The sequence below is a fragment of the Astyanax mexicanus genome, chromosome 15 (genome assembly GCF_023375975.1).
Source record: "Astyanax mexicanus isolate ESR-SI-001 chromosome 15, AstMex3_surface, whole genome shotgun sequence".
Taxonomy (NCBI): Eukaryota; Metazoa; Chordata; class Actinopteri; order Characiformes; family Acestrorhamphidae; genus Astyanax; species Astyanax mexicanus.
The window spans coordinates 41,439,656-41,459,743 of NC_064422.1; the positions used below are offsets into that span (position 1 = coordinate 41,439,656).

At 37.8% G+C, this 20,088-nt stretch overlaps 2 protein-coding genes across 3 annotated transcripts; one reads left to right on the forward strand and one right to left on the reverse strand.

The window, feature by feature from the left end:
* Positions 1-4,026: 4,026 nt before the first annotated feature.
* Positions 4,027-7,961, forward strand: nat9 (N-acetyltransferase 9 (GCN5-related, putative)). 2 transcript variants are annotated; one of them, XM_007259719.4, is made up of 7 exons: positions 4,027-4,261; positions 4,352-4,458; positions 4,535-4,644; positions 5,764-5,904; positions 7,080-7,139; positions 7,256-7,350; positions 7,459-7,961. In XM_007259719.4, the coding sequence occupies exons 2-7, from the start codon at positions 4,382-4,384 to the stop codon at positions 7,630-7,632; spliced, it is 657 nt and encodes a 218-aa protein (XP_007259781.2). In that variant the 5' UTR covers positions 4,027-4,261; positions 4,352-4,381; the 3' UTR covers positions 7,633-7,961. The 2 variants fall into 2 exon arrangements, with proteins under 2 accessions (XP_007259781.2, XP_007259782.2); XM_007259720.4 differs by having other exon boundaries at positions 4,372-4,458.
* Positions 7,962-9,839: 1,878 nt separating this feature from the next.
* Positions 9,840-17,900, reverse strand: lrrc59 (leucine rich repeat containing 59). The gene is made up of 8 exons (XM_007259718.4): positions 17,743-17,900; positions 15,636-15,735; positions 15,488-15,547; positions 14,348-14,506; positions 14,126-14,230; positions 13,189-13,261; positions 12,890-13,081; positions 9,840-10,957 (listed from the first exon to the last, which is right to left on the reverse strand). Exons 2-8 carry the CDS (start codon positions 15,732-15,734, stop codon positions 10,695-10,697), a joined length of 951 nt encoding a protein of 316 aa, XP_007259780.2. The 5' UTR covers position 15,735; positions 17,743-17,900; the 3' UTR covers positions 9,840-10,694.
* Positions 17,901-20,088: the final 2,188 nt, after the last annotated feature.

Sequence of the window (20,088 nt, forward strand, 5' to 3'; positions counted from 1 at the left end):
TGTTCGAATGATGGTGCTTGTTCTTTTTTAGATAAAGGGATTGTTCTCTGGAATGATTGAATCTTCTGTATCTTTGAGTATCAGAAGTAATTTTTAATTAGTCAGTATCAACAATATAATAATCTATATTTGTTTAGAACCTTTGTGATGGTAAGTGATGTACCACTGGCTACCAGCAGTGGAGCTGAGAAAGGAGGAGTTTGGTCCTGAAACTTCAATTGCCAGAATCCCTGGCAGTGATTAGTGCTAACCAGCCACACCTGTGCAGCATGGTATAAAAATACAGCCCAAAGCCTCACACTTAGTCACACCTTTGTAGAGCGGTTACTGGTACCAGAGCGTATAAAAATACAATACAATGCAATAAAAAAATAGACAAGCAAAGAAAAGAAATAAAAGATAATACAAGAACAGAGAAAAAAACAAGAAAATTAAATAGACAAGCAAAGAAAAAACAAGAAAATAGAAGAAAAAATACAAAAAAGAAAAGAAAATACAAGAGAAAAAAACATGAAAAGAAAATAGAAGAAAATATGATAAAAAAGAGAAGAAAAGAACATGCGAGAAAATAAAATAGAATAAAAGAAAATATAACACGAAAAGTAAAAAAAATAGAAGAAAAGGGGGAAAAAAACAATAAAAGAAAATAAAGTCATAAAAGAAACTGAGGACAAGGAGAAATCCATGTTTATCATAAAAGAAAGTTTCCAGTATAATCTACTTTATTAAAATTAAATGAAGTAAAGAGAGGGAGAGACATGTTAAGATTTGTGGATTTTTAAGTTTGGTTTCTTCTGATCTGAAAGCTGTATTTTGTTGTATTTGCCCAAAAGTGGTGTTTTAAATGAATTATAAATAAATCATCAAATAAACAAATAATATACCTAAGTGAATGGGACTGGATTATTGGGATGGGAATATTTGGAGTGGTGATCCTCCTTCTTCCTGACAACACTAATGCTATATGGGAAGTAGAGACAGTTACTCAAACAAAAGCAGAAAAATACCTGCCAAATTGTAGATTGTATATTTGTAGATGCCACTGTATTTTGAATTATTACCTACGTAGTTCAGTACATAGGCAGTTGGTGTATATTTAAATACATCAGAGTCAAAAGAGATGATCAGGCTCCCTCCTGTGCTCAGTACCGGCATCTACAGGCAACCAACAGTGTTCTTTATCGTGGATCAATGCTAAAGTTATCCAAGCTATAAATAAAAACATATGGAATTATTTAGTAAATAATAATAAAGTGTTTAAAAACAGAATATATTTTTTATTTTAGATTTTACAAAGTAGCACCTCTTCCTTTGGATGACAGCTTTGCATTCAGACTTTCAGTTAACAGCTGTGCTGAACTCATCAAGAGTTAATTACTTGAATTTCTTGTCTCTTAATAAAGTGTTTGAGAGCATCAGTTAAAGTAAAGTAGTGAAGAGGTAGAGTTACAGGTATACAGTGAATAGTGAATATTTGAGTAATGTTCTAATCCAGATTATGAGAAGCAAGAACTACTCAACTAAATACAGAAAATAAAATATTGTAAGAAACGAAGGTCAAGCTGATACATTTCAAGAAACCTGATAACAAAATAACAAAAAGGCAAAGCGCGCACACGCCCAGAGAATCCACAGCCACTTCAAGGACACGGGTGACGCGCGGCGCATGTGGCAGGGCATCCAGGCAATCACCAACTACAGGACAATGCCACCGTCCTGTGAACGTGATGCCTCCCTCCCTGATGCCCTGAACAACTTTTATGCACGGTTTGAGGCACAAAACAACACGATGGCGAGAAAGACCATGCCCAAGCCGGACGAGCAGGTGTTGTGCCTGACTGCAGTGGATGTGAGGAACACTCTGCGCAGAGTCAACCCACGGAAAGCTGCAGGACCAGACAACATCCCCGGCAGAGTGCTCAGGGAGTGCGCAGACCAGCTGACAGATGTTCTCACAGACATCTTCAACATCTCCCTGTGCAGCGCCACTGTCCCAACGTGCCTCAAGTCCACCACCATCGTTCCCGTGCCGAAGAAGTCCACAGTGTCCTGCCTCAATGACTACCGTCCCGTTGCACTTACACCCATCATCATGAAGTGCTTCGAGAGGCTAGTCATGAGGAACATCAAGACACGACTGCCCTCTTCACTGGACCCCCTGCAGTTTGCGTATCGTCCCAATCGCTCCACGGACGATGCCATCACCACCACCCTTCATCTCTCCCTCACCCACCTGGAGAAGAAGGACACTTACGTCAGAATGCTGTTCATAGACTTTAGTTCAGCATTCAACACCATCATCCCACAGAACCTCATCAGGAAGCTAAGCTCGCTCGGCCTCAACACCCCCCTCTGCAACTGGATCCTGGACTTTCTGACGGGGAGACCCCAGTCAGTCCGGTTCAAGGGCAGCACCTCCAGCACCATCACACTGAACACTGGGGCCCCCCAGGGCAGTGTCTTGAGTCCTCTGCTGTTCACCCTGCTGACTCATGACTGTGCTGCAAAACACAGTTCTAACAGCTTTATCAAGTTCGCCGATTATACAACCGTACTGGGTCTCATCACCAAAGGCGACGAGTCAGCATACAGAGAGGAGGTGCAGCGGCTGACAGACTGGTGTACAGTCAACAACCTTCACCTGAATGTGGACAAGACAAAGGAAATGGTTGTTGACTTCAGGACAGCACAACACACCCACTCTCCACTCAACATCGACGGGTCCTCTGTGGAGATTGTTAAGAGCACCAAGTTCCTTGGTGTCCACTTAGCAGATAACCTCACCTGGACCCTGAACACCAGCTCTACAGCCAAGAAAGCCCAGCAGCGTCTCTAAAGCTGAGAAAGGCCCGTCTCCCTCCACCCATCCTCACACTCTTCTATAGAGGGACCATTGAGAGCATCCTGAGCAGCTGCATCACTGCCTGGTTTGGCACCTGCACCGTCTCTGACCGCAAGACCCTCCAGCATATTGTGAGGACAGCTGAGAGGATCATCGGCGTCTCTCTCCCCTCCATCACGGACATTTACACCACCCGCAGCATCCGCAAAGCAACCAGCATTGTGAATGACCCCACCCATCCCTCACACAAACTGTTCTCCCTCCTGCCTTCGGGAAGAAGGTACCGCAGCATCCGGTCCAGCACGACCAGATTCTGCAACAGCTTCTACCCCCAAGCCATCAGACTCCTCAACTGCAGAGACTGAACTGATGGTTTTTCTGTACATGCACACACACTCTTACCCCACTTACCCCAGAAAATGGAAAGCACTAAAAACCCTACTACCTCACTGGACTCTATTGCACACTGTGTAATAGAGGTAATTACTTCCTCACTGGGTTTTTTTGCACACTTTTTGCACACTGCATAATTTGCACACTGTCTTGTTATTTATTATTCTTTGTCTGTATTGTGTTGTATTGTCTGTCTGCACTTTTGTACTGTTGCACTATTGTTCTGTCTACACTGTGTTTATGTGCACCATGGTCCCTGGAGGAACGTTGTTTTGTTTCACTGTGTACTCTGTATATAGCTGAAATGACAATAAAAACCACTTTGACTTTGACTTTGACTTTGACTTTGAAATCACATAAAACACAGAAGAACATTTAATCCAATGTTTAATCTAATTATTGTGGTATGAAAAAGTTTGTAAAAAGCACCCCTGATCATTTTCTTTTATAAGTCATTGTTTTTTGGGATCAACAATTTCAGTTAAATATATATCAATCATGTAACAGACAAACACAGTGAAATCTGAGCAGTGAAATAAAATATATTTATATTATTAATTAATTTTTGCAACTTGGATGTCTGATAGGATGTCTGATAATGAGTGAAATAGTTATATATTCAATTAAATATATATCATATAAAAATCTGCTAAATTAATGAACATTCTGGGACAATATTTAAGTTTAAAAATATAAAATAATAATAATGAGTCGCCATTTTTAGTGCGCACTTTGAAGTGTAAGTGGGTAGTTGGGGATTGGAACGCGCCCCAGCGCCTGTACAGCGCGCAGACTGATGACGGTGTAGGGTCCGGGGTCTGTAGCCTGGATAGGAGGTTGTGTTTTCGTTATAGAGCGCTATAGCTAATCAATACAGCTCCATTAACACTGTTTATACCCTGTTTACACCTAATTTACAGCAGCAACAGCACGTGCGGAGTGTTTAACAGTATGATACGGGTCATATTCAGCTGGAATAATAAATAATAGACTGGTACTCGGGCTGTTTTTCACTGTTGGCAGCAGGTAGGCTAACAGCCCTGCGTCCTGTTTCACAGATAAATCTGATTTTTAATATAAAAACATCGGTTTTAAACTGTTTCCCCTGTTTTAAAGGAGAGCTTCTTCTCGTGCAGGCTCTGAACTATGAGAATAAATGAAAATACTTTACTAGAAGGGAAGAATGTTGTTCTGGTTCCCTACAACCCTGAGCATGTTCCCAGGTAACTGAACATCTCTGTAGGTTAAATATATTAACACTGAGTTTAATCACTATTAATCTACACTTTTCTTTTTCAGATATCACCAGTGGATGGCCTCTCCTGATCTTCAGAAGCTCACAGCTTCAGAGCCTCTGACCCTGGAGGAGGAGTATGACATGCAGAGGAGCTGGAGAGAAGATAATGACAGTGAGTTTTCAGTGTAATATTCACATTTAATTATTTGTTCAAAAATATCTAGACATCTTACTTAAGGAGGAAATTTTGTGGACACAAGTTTAACCACGAAGAAAAACGCTCAGTAAATTATGGCTTACAGCCTTTTAAAAATCCAAAAATCAGCGTCTCAGAAAATTTGAATATCATATAAGACCAATTAGTATTTTTGGCAGTGTGCCAAGTCTTGCTGGAAAATGAAATCCGCATCTCCATTAAAGTTGTCAGTAGCAGAGGGAAGCATGAAGTGCTGTAAGATTTTGTGGGAAAACAAAACTGCACTGAATTTAGACTTGATAATAAAACACAGTGGATCAACACCAGCAGATGACCTGTCTCTCCAAACCATCACTGATCATCAGTAAATTTTAAAGCATTTAATTTGTAAATCAAGGGAGCAGAGTCTGGAGGAAGAGTGGAGAGAAACACAGTCCAAACTGCTTGAGGTCTAGTGTGAAGTTTTCACAGTCAGTCCAAAGTCAGTGCAGTGTTTTCCCAAAAAATTAATTATTAATTAATTATTTTTGTCCATTCCTTAATACCTCTGTAATGGGGAGATAAAATGAGCTTTTATTAGCTTTTACTTTTCTTGACTTTTTCTGTTACATCTAATGAGCTGCAGCCTCTGCCATCTGTTGCACCATTTAAGGTGGAACAGGAAAGTTAGCTAGCTTGGTAGATACTGAGACAAACTTATAGCAATTTGTTATGCTTGTTATAAAGAAAATAGCCATAAAACATTGAAAGTACTCATCAAACTACCCCTCCTAACAAGAATCAGGACACTCCTACCCCTAGGCGTGCACTTGGAAAACAGAGAGGTAGGGCTAAGTTGTAGGGCCAAGGTGGGAAATGAGATCATATGGTGGTTGGTAAGGCACAGTGGATAACACCACTACCTGCTGGTGAGCGATCACATCATGTGACATTGGCCCAACTCTGTAATAGAAACATCCCTGTAAGTCACTCTGGATAAAATGTCAGCTAAATCACATAAATGAAATGAAATACAATTAAATATATCATAGTGTACACCACACACATCATGCTCATGTACCCATCATATCCTTCATTTGAATATTTGTTTGGCAGAGTGCACATTCATTATCCTGGACAAGCAGCGATGGGCAAATCCCTGCTTTCCAGAGGAGGAGTGCATGGTGGGGGACGTCAACATCTTCCTGACGGACCCCAGCGACCCATCCCTGGCGGAGCTGGAGATCATGATTGCAGGTATTTCTTGCTATGTTGTAGCCTTATTTCAAGCCAGAGCTATTTTAATCTGGAAAAAAAAAACACTAGGAATATCTACACTCATTTTCCACTTTATTTTCAAATGCACTTACCATGTAGGAACAGACTGTAATCCTGTATCGGTTTCTCAGCATAATTTATTATTATCCTCCTTTCACCCTGTTCTTCTATAAGGTGTTTAAAAACTCCAGCAGCACTGCTGTATCTGATTCACTCACTGTACCACCAGCTCAACACACACTAACACCTCATACACCACCACCATGCTAATCACTGCTAATCACTGCTGTATCTGATCCACTCACTGTACCCCCAGCTCAACACTTACTAACACCTCATACACCACCACCATGCTAATCACTGCTAATCACTGCTGTATCTGATCCACTCACTGTACCACCAGCTCAACACACACTAACACCTCATACACCACCACCATGCTAATCACTGCTGTATCTGATCCACTCACTGTACCACCAGCTCAACACACACTAACACCTCATACACCACCACCATGCTAATCACTGCTGTATCTGATCCACTCACTGTACCACCAGCTCAACACTCACTAACACCTCATACACCACCACCATGCTAATCACTGCTGTATCTGCTGAATCATTTCAAACTGTGCAGGTGTGATGCGGTCTCCTTTCAGAGCAGATGAATCTGTTTTCAGGTTATGTTCAGTCAGAGAGAGAGAGAGAGCTCAGTCAGAAACTTCACTCCTTCGTTTATTTGATTTTACTTTTGATAAATGAGCTACTGCGCTCTGATTTTCCCCTTCTGAAGTCCCCAATGCCCCACCAGCCGCTTGCGTTCAGTAAAACTGAGCCGGATCCTATTTTAGAGGCTGTACGTGCGATGTAGTACATAAAAACCTGTGACGTGACCAGAAGAACTTCTGCGACCCGACACCCCAGTTTTTAGAATGAATATATTATTAGGCTTAGCAGGGATGCTCGTTTCAGCACTAGGGTACCATTAAACACAATATTTTATCCATATTCTTCTCCACTCAGAAATGCTTCTGCTTTCAGTTTAGCAACAAAATAATACAGGCTGCCACTTTAAATTAGTTAAATCAAATTCAGAATCTTCGGAACTTTGTTACACCCCAATTAGAGCAGAATTTTTTTTTTCTACCCTCATAGAGACAGATTACAGAGGTAAAGGACTTGGCAAAGAAGTGACGGGCATGATGATGTGCTATGGTAAGATAGAGATCAAACATTTTTGTGAATTAGACCTTTTTAATAATGGCTGCATCGTCACTTCAGTGAAATTGGACGTGTCTGTAATGCGTGTGTACTGTGATGAACCTCTACAGGGATCAACAAACTCGGAATCAGAAAATTCGAAGTAAAGATCGGCCTGGACAACAAAGTCAGCATAGCTATGTTCAAGAAGTTCCACTTTTACGAGGTACAAAATAAATGTAATATTGCTTCAATTCTGAAAAGGAATATTCATTTTAACCATAAATAATTAGGGATCATGCTGAGAACTTTCTCCTGTCCTCACTTTCCTCAGCTTTCCGTCAGCGAGGTGTTTCGGGAAGTCACTCTGGGCGTGACGGTGAACCAGGCACTACAGGAGCACCTGCTGGTCACTGTGGACTTTATGCAGGAGAGAGAGTATCAGAAACTGAAGGACTGCAGGCACGGGGGGCAACCTTCTCTACCCATGCAGGCTTATCACTGCTGAGGAGAGATCCTCTGAGCTTTAATCAGAGATTTAACGGAAACAGAGCATCGTATCTTATCTGCAGATCTATTCCACAGAGCCAGACAGACAGCGGCTGGAGGAAATGGAGAAATGTTCCGTCAGTTATGTTTCCATCAGCTTTCTGTGCAAATTACAACCAGTAAAATGTAAATGTGTTTCAATGCTTTCCATCAGACTGATTTTTAGTGGTATTTTAATTTTTGTGATATTTGAATGTTTGGATTAATGGCGTCACTTCATACAAGAAAACCTGTTGTTGTTGTATAAGTTTTGTTTTATTAATTAAAAAAGGTTATTTCCATGTCTAATTTGTTTCGCAACTGGTCATTTTACTTTTCTTACTTTCTAAGCTACTGATAATCACTAATTTGTACATTAATTACACTAGTGCATCTAAAAAAAAAGTTACTTTATTTCAGTAATTCAGTAATAACAGCCAATAAAACCCAAAATAAAGAACATTTGAATATTACATAAGACCTTACAGAGACCTTACAGCACTCATTCTTCCCTCTGCTGACAACTTTTATAGAGATGCAGATTTCATTTTCCAGTAGAACTTGGCACACTGCCCACACTGCTTTAAATGCTTAAAATAGATCACTCTGTGTGTAATACATCTATACAATATGAGTTTCACATTTTAAACTGAATTACTGAAATAAAGTAACGTTTCGATAATGTTTACATTTTTTGAGTACTAGTATTATTGTTTAATCAGAAACCATTGAAAAAGCAAGAATTTGTATTTCTTTACCACACAGAGTTCTTACAGCAGTCTGTATTTAGGCTTTAGATTAGATTACATTAAATTCAAATATAATAAATACTAAATCAAGTAGTTAATTATTGATTAAGTACTCAGTTCTAACCTCTTTTAGCTCTTTTTAAATGAAAGGCTGTATGCTGAAAAAAGGTCTGTCTGATTATATTAATGTGTGTGTATATAAATTATTATACTTATCTATTATTATTACAAATGAAACCTTAAACTACTGAAACTTAAAGTGTAATCTATTAACCAGAAAAAGAGATGTTAATATTATGTTATAATATTTAAATAAATCACTAAAACAATTATTTGTTTAAACATTAATTTAGAATTAACTTTTTAAATGTTAAAAGGGAACATTTTAATTAAACAGTTTTTAAACACAGTTTTTGCGTGGTTTTGTATTTCCATTTGGGTCTAGACTGCTCCTATAATAAACACTCCAAGAACAAAACAATTACTTTAAACGTTTTAGTGCCAAAAATAATGAGCTGTTTGGATGGCTCCCTTGTTCTTATGTTAAAATAAGGAAACCTGCAAAGAACCACCCTGGTACCACCCCTTTCCCATCAACCCCCACCAGAGCCCCACCTACTTGAACAGCTGAAGATCCACCATTTTAGTTATTTTGGTTGAGAATCTCAGACAGTACACAGCAGGACTATCCAGCAGACTTCTTCTGAGAGAGGGATCTGCACCTATTGTCTGTGGCAGGTCAACAGATGAGGGAGATGTAAGTACTACTTTCAAATAATGAGTTTTTGTGCTTCTGTGCAGTTAAGCTTGAACTGGTTTGATTGTGTTTTGCCATTTAGCACAAGCTAATAGTGTGCTTAGCAACAGCATATTCGCATAAAAATGTCAGACCCCTTAAACGGCTCATTCTGAAAGGGACTTAAATAGGAAAGAATAGAGACTGTGAGTTCTCTTAATGTGATGTGTGTGAGTGATTTTGTGCAACTAAAACTTCATTAACATGTTTTATATAGCTTATAGACCTATTCTAACTAGATTAGACTTAATCCCTTAAACCCTACACTTTGGGTGTGCGTTTCCACGAAGATTCACGTAAAAAAAAAAAACAGTGAGCGGAAATGGAGGAGCTACTGAACTCTCTCATGTCACCGAGAAAGCCTAAAAACTCACTGGTCCTCCTGTTTTTTTTTTATTGCAGTCCGGATGCAAGAGTTTTATCAGTAAGAAAGTAAGAAAGTTTGAAATATTTTTTACAGACGTCCCCCTGACAAACTAATCCCGTCCGGATAGGGCTTTAGTCTACTCTGGGGGACAAAATATTTAAATATTAAAACATTATTTACTTATTTCAAATGTTGATTTTTTTTCGACAATTCCAATTCTAAGAGAAATTCTGCCAAAACTTATTAAATAACATGAAAGCACTGAGAAACCGTCACATTGTTCAACATGGTGACATTTATTCATGCTGTTAACCTCCCTGAATGAAAATACAGTTTTCAGAACAACATTTAAAATCCATTTTTAAAAAATGTACAAATGTATACAAATTACATCCATTTGGTTATACGGTTCCGTGGAAGACGCTTCCTGGTTAGCCGGGCTTCCTGACGCTCTGGAGTTCTAGATTACAGCACAAATGTTGTCAAATTAAACACATGAAAAGGAGCTCGAGACTTAGCAAGGTACGTTTTAATTTGCAGCGAGTTAAGCTGGTGCGTTGCGTTTGTTCTCCGTGGTGAGATGGATCGGGAGATGGCACAGCCTGTACACACACACACACACACACACACACACTGCGTGTACGTTTTAATGCCATCCGTTCAGGCCTGATCAAGGATTGCTGATGCCTTGATTGATTGATTCATTCATTCTTTCATTTCTTCTAAACAACTATAAATAGAGAGGCATGCTTCAAATTAAGCGACTGGTTTTGTTTTATTATAGGACTTTTATGCACGGTATAATATAAGGCGCCAAAGGTCACATTTCAAGGCAGCAAAGACAAATTTCATTGTTCAGTAGCGACGCAGCCACTTAGACCTGAAGTCTACTTCCCCGGTTCTGTTGTTTTGGCAATTTGACTCATTAGACAGAAGAGCAGGACTCGATCTATATTAGCCTGTACAGGCTAACCATGCCAAGATTTACAAAAAGAGAGATAGACAGAAACACGGGAACATCAATATTCCGTAGGAATATCCACCAGAAGGTTCCTGCCTTGGCCCCTCGTTATCCAGGCTGAACCCTGGGCAGGACAGAGGCAGGAGCCTCGCTCTGACCGACCCAGTTCTCATGCTTGGAGGTCAGAGATTTTCTGAATGACCTGCTGCACTACCTCCAGGTCCTGAGCCCAGCTCAGCGCTTCATGTACGTACAGATTAACGGGCGCACAGAAAGCTTCTTTCCTCAAATCGGTCGCCTGACAAACCGCTATTACTGCCGCAGCTCCGACGATGAGCAGGAGCAGCAGCCGGAGGAACCAGGAGAAGAGCCGGGAGCACAGGGAACACTTTGAGGGAGGAACACTGGCTGAGGCCTTCTTTTTTTCTTTATCTGCAGGAAGATAAAAAACAGAAGTGTGTTGCTTTATTATATGCATTTATGGGTACCACTTTAAAATAAGACTACTTATATAACGGGTTTATGAATGGTTTATAAAGGAGTGTATTAATGGTTATTAATTATGGTTATCGATTTTAAAATTGAGCTGAAAATGTGCAAAATAGTGATTCCACACTCATTTATCATTTATACCCTTAAAGCTCAGATATTTCCAGATACTGTACCTACTTTGTGTTGTCCGTCATTCAGCATTGACCTGCCATATTAATATAATTAGTATGTATAACTATTTACTATAAAAATAAAATGACTAAGCAAACAGTGGATCACTGTTGACTTTTTAGTTGATGCCTTGTAACAGCTTTTTAATGGTTTTAAGGCATTTACAACTTAAAAAATAATAATTATTATTATTAATTTAATTTATAAACCTTTATAAAGGTAGTCTTATTTTAAAGTGGTACCCATTTATGTGTGTTGCACACTTTATATTGTATTGATTGGAACAGTATCAGTAAAACAAGGTAAGAGTATGAAAAGTAAAAAATTTAATATAATTAAACTGCACAGTTCTGCAACTGCTGCTTCTGCCTACATATAAAATTGTGTATTTTATAGTGGTTTCCATCAATTAAAAATCAAATGAATCGTATAAATCTTAATCACACTTTTTCCTTCTACACTAAGACTAAGCTTTTAATTAAGCAAAGATCAGCACAACAGTGCCAATATTACATGTTATAGCACGAACCTCGAGTGTATTATTTAGATTATACCACAGTTCCATTATTGCTGTTAATTAAAAGATTTTGAGTTAAAGAGGAGGAGAAAATACGATCTGTTTGGTTATAAACTGCTGCTCTGTTTGTAGCTGCGCGGTTTGGCTTGTAAGCGCTGCTTCGTTGCTAGGTTACTTGTATGTGGCGGAGTAATACATAGAGAGCTTCGGTTACAGTGCATTACCGGCTGATAATGGCACTCATACAGCGCCTCTTAGCCAATCACATTGCAGGGTCTGAACTAACTGTTGTATAATAATGAGTATTTAAATGTAAATAAAAGAATCTGCATTAGATTAGCACATTTGAATTATACTCAATTAAAAAAAAAAAAATTGAATTATTCATAAAAAAATATTTTGTTCATTTTTTTTTAAAAACTGCTATTTCCCTGTATTTTTGAGAGGGAGACAGTTAAAAAATAGTGTAGTGTGATTTTGAACCCAACTTTGTCGTAATCTGCCCCCGCCCAATGCACAGATATTTTTCTGGAGCGGTTTGCTTGTGGTGAGAACATGAGATCAGGTCTTGATCCGACCCAGCTATCAAATATATGTATTTTTAATTGAGCTAAACTGCTGATAAGGAGAAGTTTAATCTGATACATTAGCCAGATAATATACTGCTATGAACAATAGCTGTCTCTGCTGCTGCTCCATGCTGTTTACACACTAAGAACGCGGTATGTGCAGCGTTCACTGCTTGCTTATTTATATTTGAATATCGTCCCTGTCCAATGAAAATCACTTAGCTCCAAAACAGCAGACAACAAACAACAGAGAGAAAAAAATTGTAAACTTTCAATGGAAGTCAATGTAGTAAGAGTTAATTTCAGGTAATTTTGAACAGTTTTGTTAAATCTGGAATCTAAAATCTAGACATTTTGGCACAGTGTAAGGGACAGTTTGTCTGTTCAAATCATGTAGTAAACTAAAAATCGGCATAAATGGAGATAAGTGTTTTTCATTGGACAGCGACGATATACACTATAAAAACAAGTGAGATTAATCACAGAATATGGTTCTGATTAATTGTATTAATTTTTTAATCGATTGACACCACTTATTATATTGTCTCAGGGCAGTTTTGATTCTTTTAAATGTGAATATTTTAATGTGCTGAGTTATTGAGATTAACCACACACCTTGATTTTGATTGGCTTTCTTTTTCTTCTCCTCCTTCTTCTTCTTCTGTTGTTCCTGTGCAGCCAGTGCAGCCATCTGTGCCTGGTATTCCTTCCTCTTCCTCTCCTTCTCTTCAGCCTTCTTCTTTTTCTGTGCTTCTCTTTCTCTGGCTTCCTTCTCCTTCTGCTTGGCTTCTCTCTTCTTTTCCTGTTCTACCGAAAACAAGAGGAGAGCAATAGATACGTGAAATTTGATCGATTACATTTTTGGCGGAATAAACGCTGCGGTTTTCCATTCCAACGGCAGAACTCAAACTTACCCCTCTCTTTCAGCAGCCGGCGCTCTCGCTCTTTATCTGCTTCCTCTTGCAGAAACCTCATGTGCTGGAGAACCTGGAACAAAAGGAAGTTTATAAATAGATTTAATACCTCTAAAGCTGGAGATAAACTGCACGATTTTATCCAAATTTTAACCCAATTGTGGTGAGTCTGCTAGTTGGCTGTAGTTGTGTAGTGTATGATTGGCTAATACTATTTTTTTTTGTCTCAATTTTACATCCAACTTCAGTCCGAAAAAAAAAACTTTTTTTTTTGGCAACTTTTCACTAACTCCAGTCTGAACCAACTCAAAAAAAAAAAATAAATAAATATACTATATTACACATGACAATAAACAAATATTAATACATAATAGGGGTGTGCTGTATTGTATCGTACGCAATAATATCGCAAACATTTTTCTAATATCGTGAACAATATTATACCCTGAAATATTATTATACCCCACCACTAATTATCACATCAGGGTACTACTTTTTTGCTGTTTTTAGCAAAGGAAAAATTCACACTGTCCTCATTTCCCATTATATAACTGCTAGAGTATCATTTTTTTTACTTTAATCCTGGATATATGGAGATATTTGGAGTGCATTATTATTAGTATCATGACATTCTGTGTCATTGACTTCTGTTACAAATCTGATAAAATTCTTGTATTTTTTAATGTCTCAGTTAGGCGTGTGCCATATCATATCATATTGTATGCAATAATAACATTTTATTTTTGTTTTGTTGCAGTAGTGTACTCTTGAAATATATATATATATTTTTAATTCAGTGTTTTGTCATATCATCAAATAACGTAATATTATTTTAGGGTCATATTGCCCACCTCTAATATATAATACATTTTAATGCACAAAATATAAAATTTGACTCTTTTCAGTGCAGAAATACTGCATATATGACCCGTCTTACCTTCGTAGAGCACTGCCTGCACTGCTTCTCATCCAGACAGTCTCCTGCAGCTTTGGCGAGGGACTGTTCCAATGGGTTGTCCTTCAGATCCAGCCATTTCAGACTCTACCAACAAACACCAGATTATATCCACAAACTCAGAAGAGGAAGTCACACAGAGATCAGGGTGATACGTTTCGTAAATCTGAAGCTACACAGGTTAAAAAGAGCTCCTGAACTCACCTTCAGCTGTGAGAAACTGAGAGGCAGTCTGACCAGCTTGTTGTTGTAGAGATCCAGATGCTGAAGGTTGCTGAGTCGACCTATTTCCTCAGGAAGGCTGACTAGCTGATTCTTGCTCAGGTCAACTTTCACCAGGTGCGTCAGGGTGCAGAATTCAGGCTGCATAGATACAGACACAGACTGTTATTAATATTATTAATTCTACTCCTTTCAAATGTTACTAGCAATGAAAAATGTGTATTATTGACTCCTGTAATTCTTTAAGCATTGGAAGTAACCAGTCTTATGAGACTATGGTAAACTCTGCAGCCCAATATTCGCCAAACCTCTTCAATTTTTGTTTTTTAATCAGGTCTAAAAACTTACTTGTACAAACTGGCATTCAAATAGTGAAATACTGTTAATGGTACTGGTAATATTAGATGTTTTCTTTCTTGTGTGTTTTATTTGTTTTAACATTTATGTATAGTGTTCTTATCTTTCATGTACAGCACCTTGGTCAACGCAAGGTGAACTGCTTTTAAATTTTACTATTTTATAGCATGTATGTCCTCCAAGGGTTTTTACATTGGTTTATACAACTCTTTATACATTGTTAAAAAAAAAAAAACTTCCATTACTGAAACTCATTTTTTAAAAAGAACTGATTTGTGTAATATAATGTACAATAATCTATCTGCTTTTGACCATAAAAAGATGTTTGAAACTGTATGAAAGAATTGCAGGTAATGGTTTATAATAGAGTGTAGTTTTTTTAAGTCCCCTTAACTTACGATGTAACTTCTCTGTATATACCATTACATACACTATAGTTAACAGGCCCTCCTGGTACTTATATATAGGTGCAAATAAAGAAATGAGAACAACTAGGAACAAGAGATTATTAATATGGTAACAATTTCGGACTACTACACATTACTACCTACTATTTAGGACAACTACTACTATACTACTATTATAATATACCACTAAATCCAAATCATGGCAAACTTGAAAATAAATTTGTGTAACAATGTATTAAATCCTTGGTTAATCTAGTAACATACTTTAGTAAGTAACATACTTTATTTTGACTTATAACCTCTATGTACAGAGTAGAGTGGGGTTAGATTCAGTATTATAATAATAGTAAATGCTTACAGGGAGAGTTGTGAGGTTATTACAGGACAGGTCCAAAACTGTAGCTTTAGGAACTGCAGCCTGAAATAAATGAAGAGAATAAGAATTCATTTATTAATTTGTATTTTTAACTTAATAGTTAAAAATACTAATATATTTGAATACTTACCAGCTCCTTGACTGGAACCTCTGTGAGGTTGGAAAGACTGAGGTCCAGCTCATTCCCCTCCACCTTCTCCCTCAGATTCTCTACTTTAACTTTACTCATTCTGTTAAACACAGGGAATATGATCAGTTAGAGCTGAAACACACAGACACAGATACTGCACTAAACACTAAATCAGGCTGAGAGTGAGTAAAGGAGTGAGTGCGGTAGTGATTGAGTAAGACTGTGTGAGTGAAAGAGTGAGTTAGTGAGCAAGCGAGGTAGTGTGCTTTGTGAGTACATGAATGAGTGTGCAGGTGAGTGAAGTAGTGAGTGTATTAGTGTACGACGTAGGAAGTGATTAAGTGAGAAAATAAGTGATATACTGAGTCAGTGAGTGAAAGTGTAAGTGGTTGAGTGTGAGTAAGTGAGGTAGAGAGTGAATAAGTAATTTAGTGAGTGTATGAGTGAGTATATGAGTAAGTGAGGTAGTGAATGAGTAAATGAGTGAGTGAGGTAGTGAGTAAGTATATAAGTGAGTAAGGTAGTGAATGAGTGAGGTAGTGAGTGAGTATATGAATGAGTGAGGTGTGAGTGAGTAAGTGATTTAGTGAGGTAGTGAGTATATGAGTGAGTAAGGTAGTGGATGAGGTAGGAAGTGAGTATATGAATCAGCGAGGTAGTAAGTAAGTGTAGTAATTGAGTGAGTGAATAATTGAGTATATTATTTGAGTATATTAGTGAGTAAAATAGTGAATGAATGGAAGAGGTAGTGATTGAGTATATGAATTAGTGAGGTAGTGAATTAGTAATTAATTTAGTGAGGTAGTGAGTGAGTATATAAGTGGTTGATTGAGTATATGAGTGAGTAAGGCAGTGAATGAAGGGATGAGGTAGGAAGTGAGTATATGAATCAGCAGGTAGTAAGTAAGTGAGTGAGTGAATAATTGAGTATATTAGTGAGTAAAATAGTGAATGAATGGAAGAGGCAGTGATTGAATATATGAATGAGTGAGGTAGTGAGTTAGTAATTGATTTAGTGAGGTAGTGAGTGAGTATATGAGTGGTTGAGTGAGTAAGTTAGCATATGAAAGGATGTGGTAGGAAGTGAGTATATGAATCAGCGAGGTAGTAAGTGAGTGAGTATATGATTGATTAAGGTAGTGAGTGAATAAGTGAGTATATTAGTGAGTAAAATCATGAATGAATGGAAGAGGTAGAGAGTGAGTATATTAATGAGTAAGGTAGTGAGTGAGTAAGTGAATTGGTGAGGTAGTGAGTGAGTATATGATTGGTTGAGTTAGTGGGTAAGGTGTAAGAGGTAGTGAGTGAGTATATGAGTGGTTGAGTAAGTATATGAGTGAGTAAGGTAGTGAATGAAAGGATGAGGTAGGAAGTGAGTGAGTATATGATTGATTAAGGTAGTGAGTGAATAAGTGAGTATAATAGTGAATGAATGGAAGAGGTAGAGAGTGAGTATATTAATGAGTGAGGTAGTGAGTGAGTATATGATTAATTAAGGTAGTGAGTGAATAAGTGAGTATATTAGTGAGTAAAATCGTGAATGAATGGAAAGGGTAGAGAGTGAATATATTAATGAGTAAGGTAGTAAGTGAGTAAGTGATTGAGGTAGTGAGTGAGTATATGAGTGGTTGAGTGAGTGGGTAAGGTAGTGAATGAATGGATGAGGTAGGAAGTGAGTATATGAATCAGCGAGGTAGTAAGTGAGTGAGGTGGTGAGTATATTAGTGAGTAAAATAGTGAATGAATGGAAGAGGTAGAGAGTATATTAATGAGTAAGGTAGTAAGTGAGTATGTGATTTAGTGAGGTAGTGAGTGAGTTTATGATTGAGTGAGTGGGTAAGGGAGTGAATGAATGGATAAGGTAGGAAGTTAGTATATGAATCAGCGAGGTAGTAAATAAGTAAGTAAGTGAGTGAGGTGGTGAGTGAATAAGTGAGTATATTAGTGAGGTAGTGTGTAAGTAAAGTAGTGAATGAGTGAGTGATTTAGTGAGCTGTGGGATTTGACAGCTCTCTCTCTCTTTCTGCATTAGTAAAGTTAGCCTAGCTTCACTCTTTCATTCACTGCCTTTACCTTCACACAGCTCCACACCCCGAACAGTCCTCACCTCGCAGCGCTGCTGTGTAACTCCAGGCCCAGCTCAGAGAGGCGCAGATCCGCAGAATGAAGCCCGGAGCTCGGTCTGATCAGCGCGCAGCTAGGCACAGCTTACAACCGGAGAAAATCCACGTCATTCATTCAAGCTGATGCAGCAGCAGCGTCCGCTATCAGTCCCGCTGTACTGGGAGTGCAGCGCCCCTCTCGGCCGGAGGGGGCACTGCTAGCGGAGAGACGACTAAGCTCAGAAACGGGGGGTAAGTCTGAAACGGTTCCTTACTCCCTCAGTAGTAGTGCACTAATCAGGGCACTATAAACTCCTATAATGCATTATAATTTATAGCGAACATCAAGCTTACTACAAGAGATGAATGCGTCCCAGAATGCATATTTCTGTCAGCCACTGGCAGCATGTTTTATACCAGGCAAATATTATAGATTATATTTTATATGTCTGTTTTGCACTGGCACTTTTATGAATATATTCCACAAAATCCACTGATTTTGTCTATTTGCCTAGTATAAATATATTTTTCTTAAACTTTTTATATACTTTTATTAAAGAGCTGTGTGCCCTAAATCAGAATATATTGATAAGTGCCAGTGCAAAATTGAACTGCTATAGTTCTGCTGCAGGTGGAGACTGTCTGACTTGTACCACACTGTATCCAAATTGAAAAAAAAAAAACTTACAATGGTCAAAAAAGTCTGCAAATAGTCAAAATCTAAATTGCCCCCCCCCCCCCCCCAAAAAAAAAAAAAAAAAAAAAATAATAATAATAATAATAATAAAATACATCTCCACTAACTCTGCCTATCCTAACCCAAGTCACAAATTCATGTTTCTTTTAAATAACAATTACAGGATAAGTAGCACAATATATATATTTTTAAACAGATAATAACCTTCAGCACACCGTTATTTAGGATATATGCAGAAAAAGGTTAGTAAAATAAATTTTTATGTTATTGTTTCATGAAAAAAAAAACAGCAGACGGAATTTTGCACCAATAAGAACGCGACATGGGCGGGGCCATGTGAACTCGGCTCTGATTGGAGGATGTTAAAGCCTGAACTAACTAGCTAAATCCGTTAGCCACCTAGCTAACTAACTAGGTTGGTTTAATTTATGTGGTTTATACTCACATTATTTATATGTTCTGCATGTATATATTTCTGTATTTCTATAATATGTATTTCTGTTTGGCAGTACTTGCTTATATCTCAGAGAAATATTATGTTTATTTTTAATACTGAGATCAGTGTGAGTGACTGATAAACTCGACTCCAGATCCAAAACCTGGCTGAGGAGAATCCAGTGGAGTTGGAATGAGGAGTTGATTCAGGGTTTAAAATCTGCTTTAAAACGTGAGTGACAAGTTCCTCTTAACCCCTTATATTAAAAATTATTTACATTAAAGTTAATATTATCTAGCTCTAGCTCTGGGTCAGCCTGAGAGGTAACATTGAATTCACAGCTTTAGCGTTAGCTGGCTAAACTGAGGTGGAGATGTGGTCTAACTGCAGATACTGTGAATATAAAGTGACTCAGAGAAGGAAGATTTTTAATTAGCTTAGCTAGGATAAATTATATAGCGTTAACTATCTAACTAACGCTGGCTAAGAATGGATTTGTCAATAATTGGTTATCTAGCTAGGGCTAGCATTTAGTTTAATCGTAATTTTTTAAGTTTGGACACTTAACTAGCTAGCAATAATAGTGGTCATTAAAACAGCAACTGTTGTGTCTGTACACCTAACTAGGCTAGTTAGCTAACTGTATCAGTATTAATGACCAGTTAAACAGCAAATATTTGTTTTTGGATTTGGATAATTTATAGCCAGCTAGGTTATTTATTTAACCTACCAATAATAATGCCTGTAAAACAGCATATGATGCGTTTGTACACTGAACTAGCATAGTTAGCTAGCTACCAATAATAATGGCCAGTAAAACAGCATATGGTGTGTTTAGATATTAAGCTAGTTAGCCAGTTAGGTACCAGTAATAATGGTCAGTAAAACAGCAATGGCTGTGTTTGGACTTTTAGCTAGTTAGCTAACTAGCTACCAAATGTAATGTTTATATAATAATAATAATAATAATAATAATAATAATAATAATAATAATAATATATACATCTTGCCCAGTTGGCACACAACCAACCTTCAGCGTTGAAATATGGTTGAAGTAATGTCTATTTCAACGTTGAAACAACATTTCAAACTTGTGCAAAGTTTGAAATGTTAGCGTTAAATCAACATAATGTGCTCAACCTTCCTCCTTTTAAATTAGCATTTTATCACCATACAATTTTAAAATAACAGTTGGATGGAGGGATGAAAAAGTGTTTT

Excerpts from the sequence above, each read along its gene's own strand:
- nat9 (XM_007259719.4), top strand. The coding sequence starts at position 4,382 with ATGAGAATAAATGAAAATACTTTACTAGAAGGGAAGAATGTTGTTCTG. Across the intron at positions 4,645-5,763 it reads CTGGAGAGAAGATAATGACA|AGTGCACATTCATTATCCTG; the intron begins GTGAGTTTTCAG and ends TTTGTTTGGCAG. Across the intron at positions 7,140-7,255 it reads GGGCATGATGATGTGCTATG|GGATCAACAAACTCGGAATC; the intron begins GTAAGATAGAGA and ends GAACCTCTACAG.
- lrrc59 (XM_007259718.4), bottom strand. The coding sequence starts at position 15,734 with ATGAGTAAAGTTAAAGTAGAGAATCTGAGGGAGAAGGTGGAGGGGAAT. Across the intron at positions 15,548-15,635 it reads AGGTTCCAGTCAAGGAGCTG|GCTGCAGTTCCTAAAGCTAC; the intron begins GTAAGTATTCAA and ends CATTTATTTCAG. Across the intron at positions 14,507-15,487 it reads ATAACCTCACAACTCTCCCT|CCTGAATTCTGCACCCTGAC; the intron begins GTAAGCATTTAC and ends GTATCTATGCAG.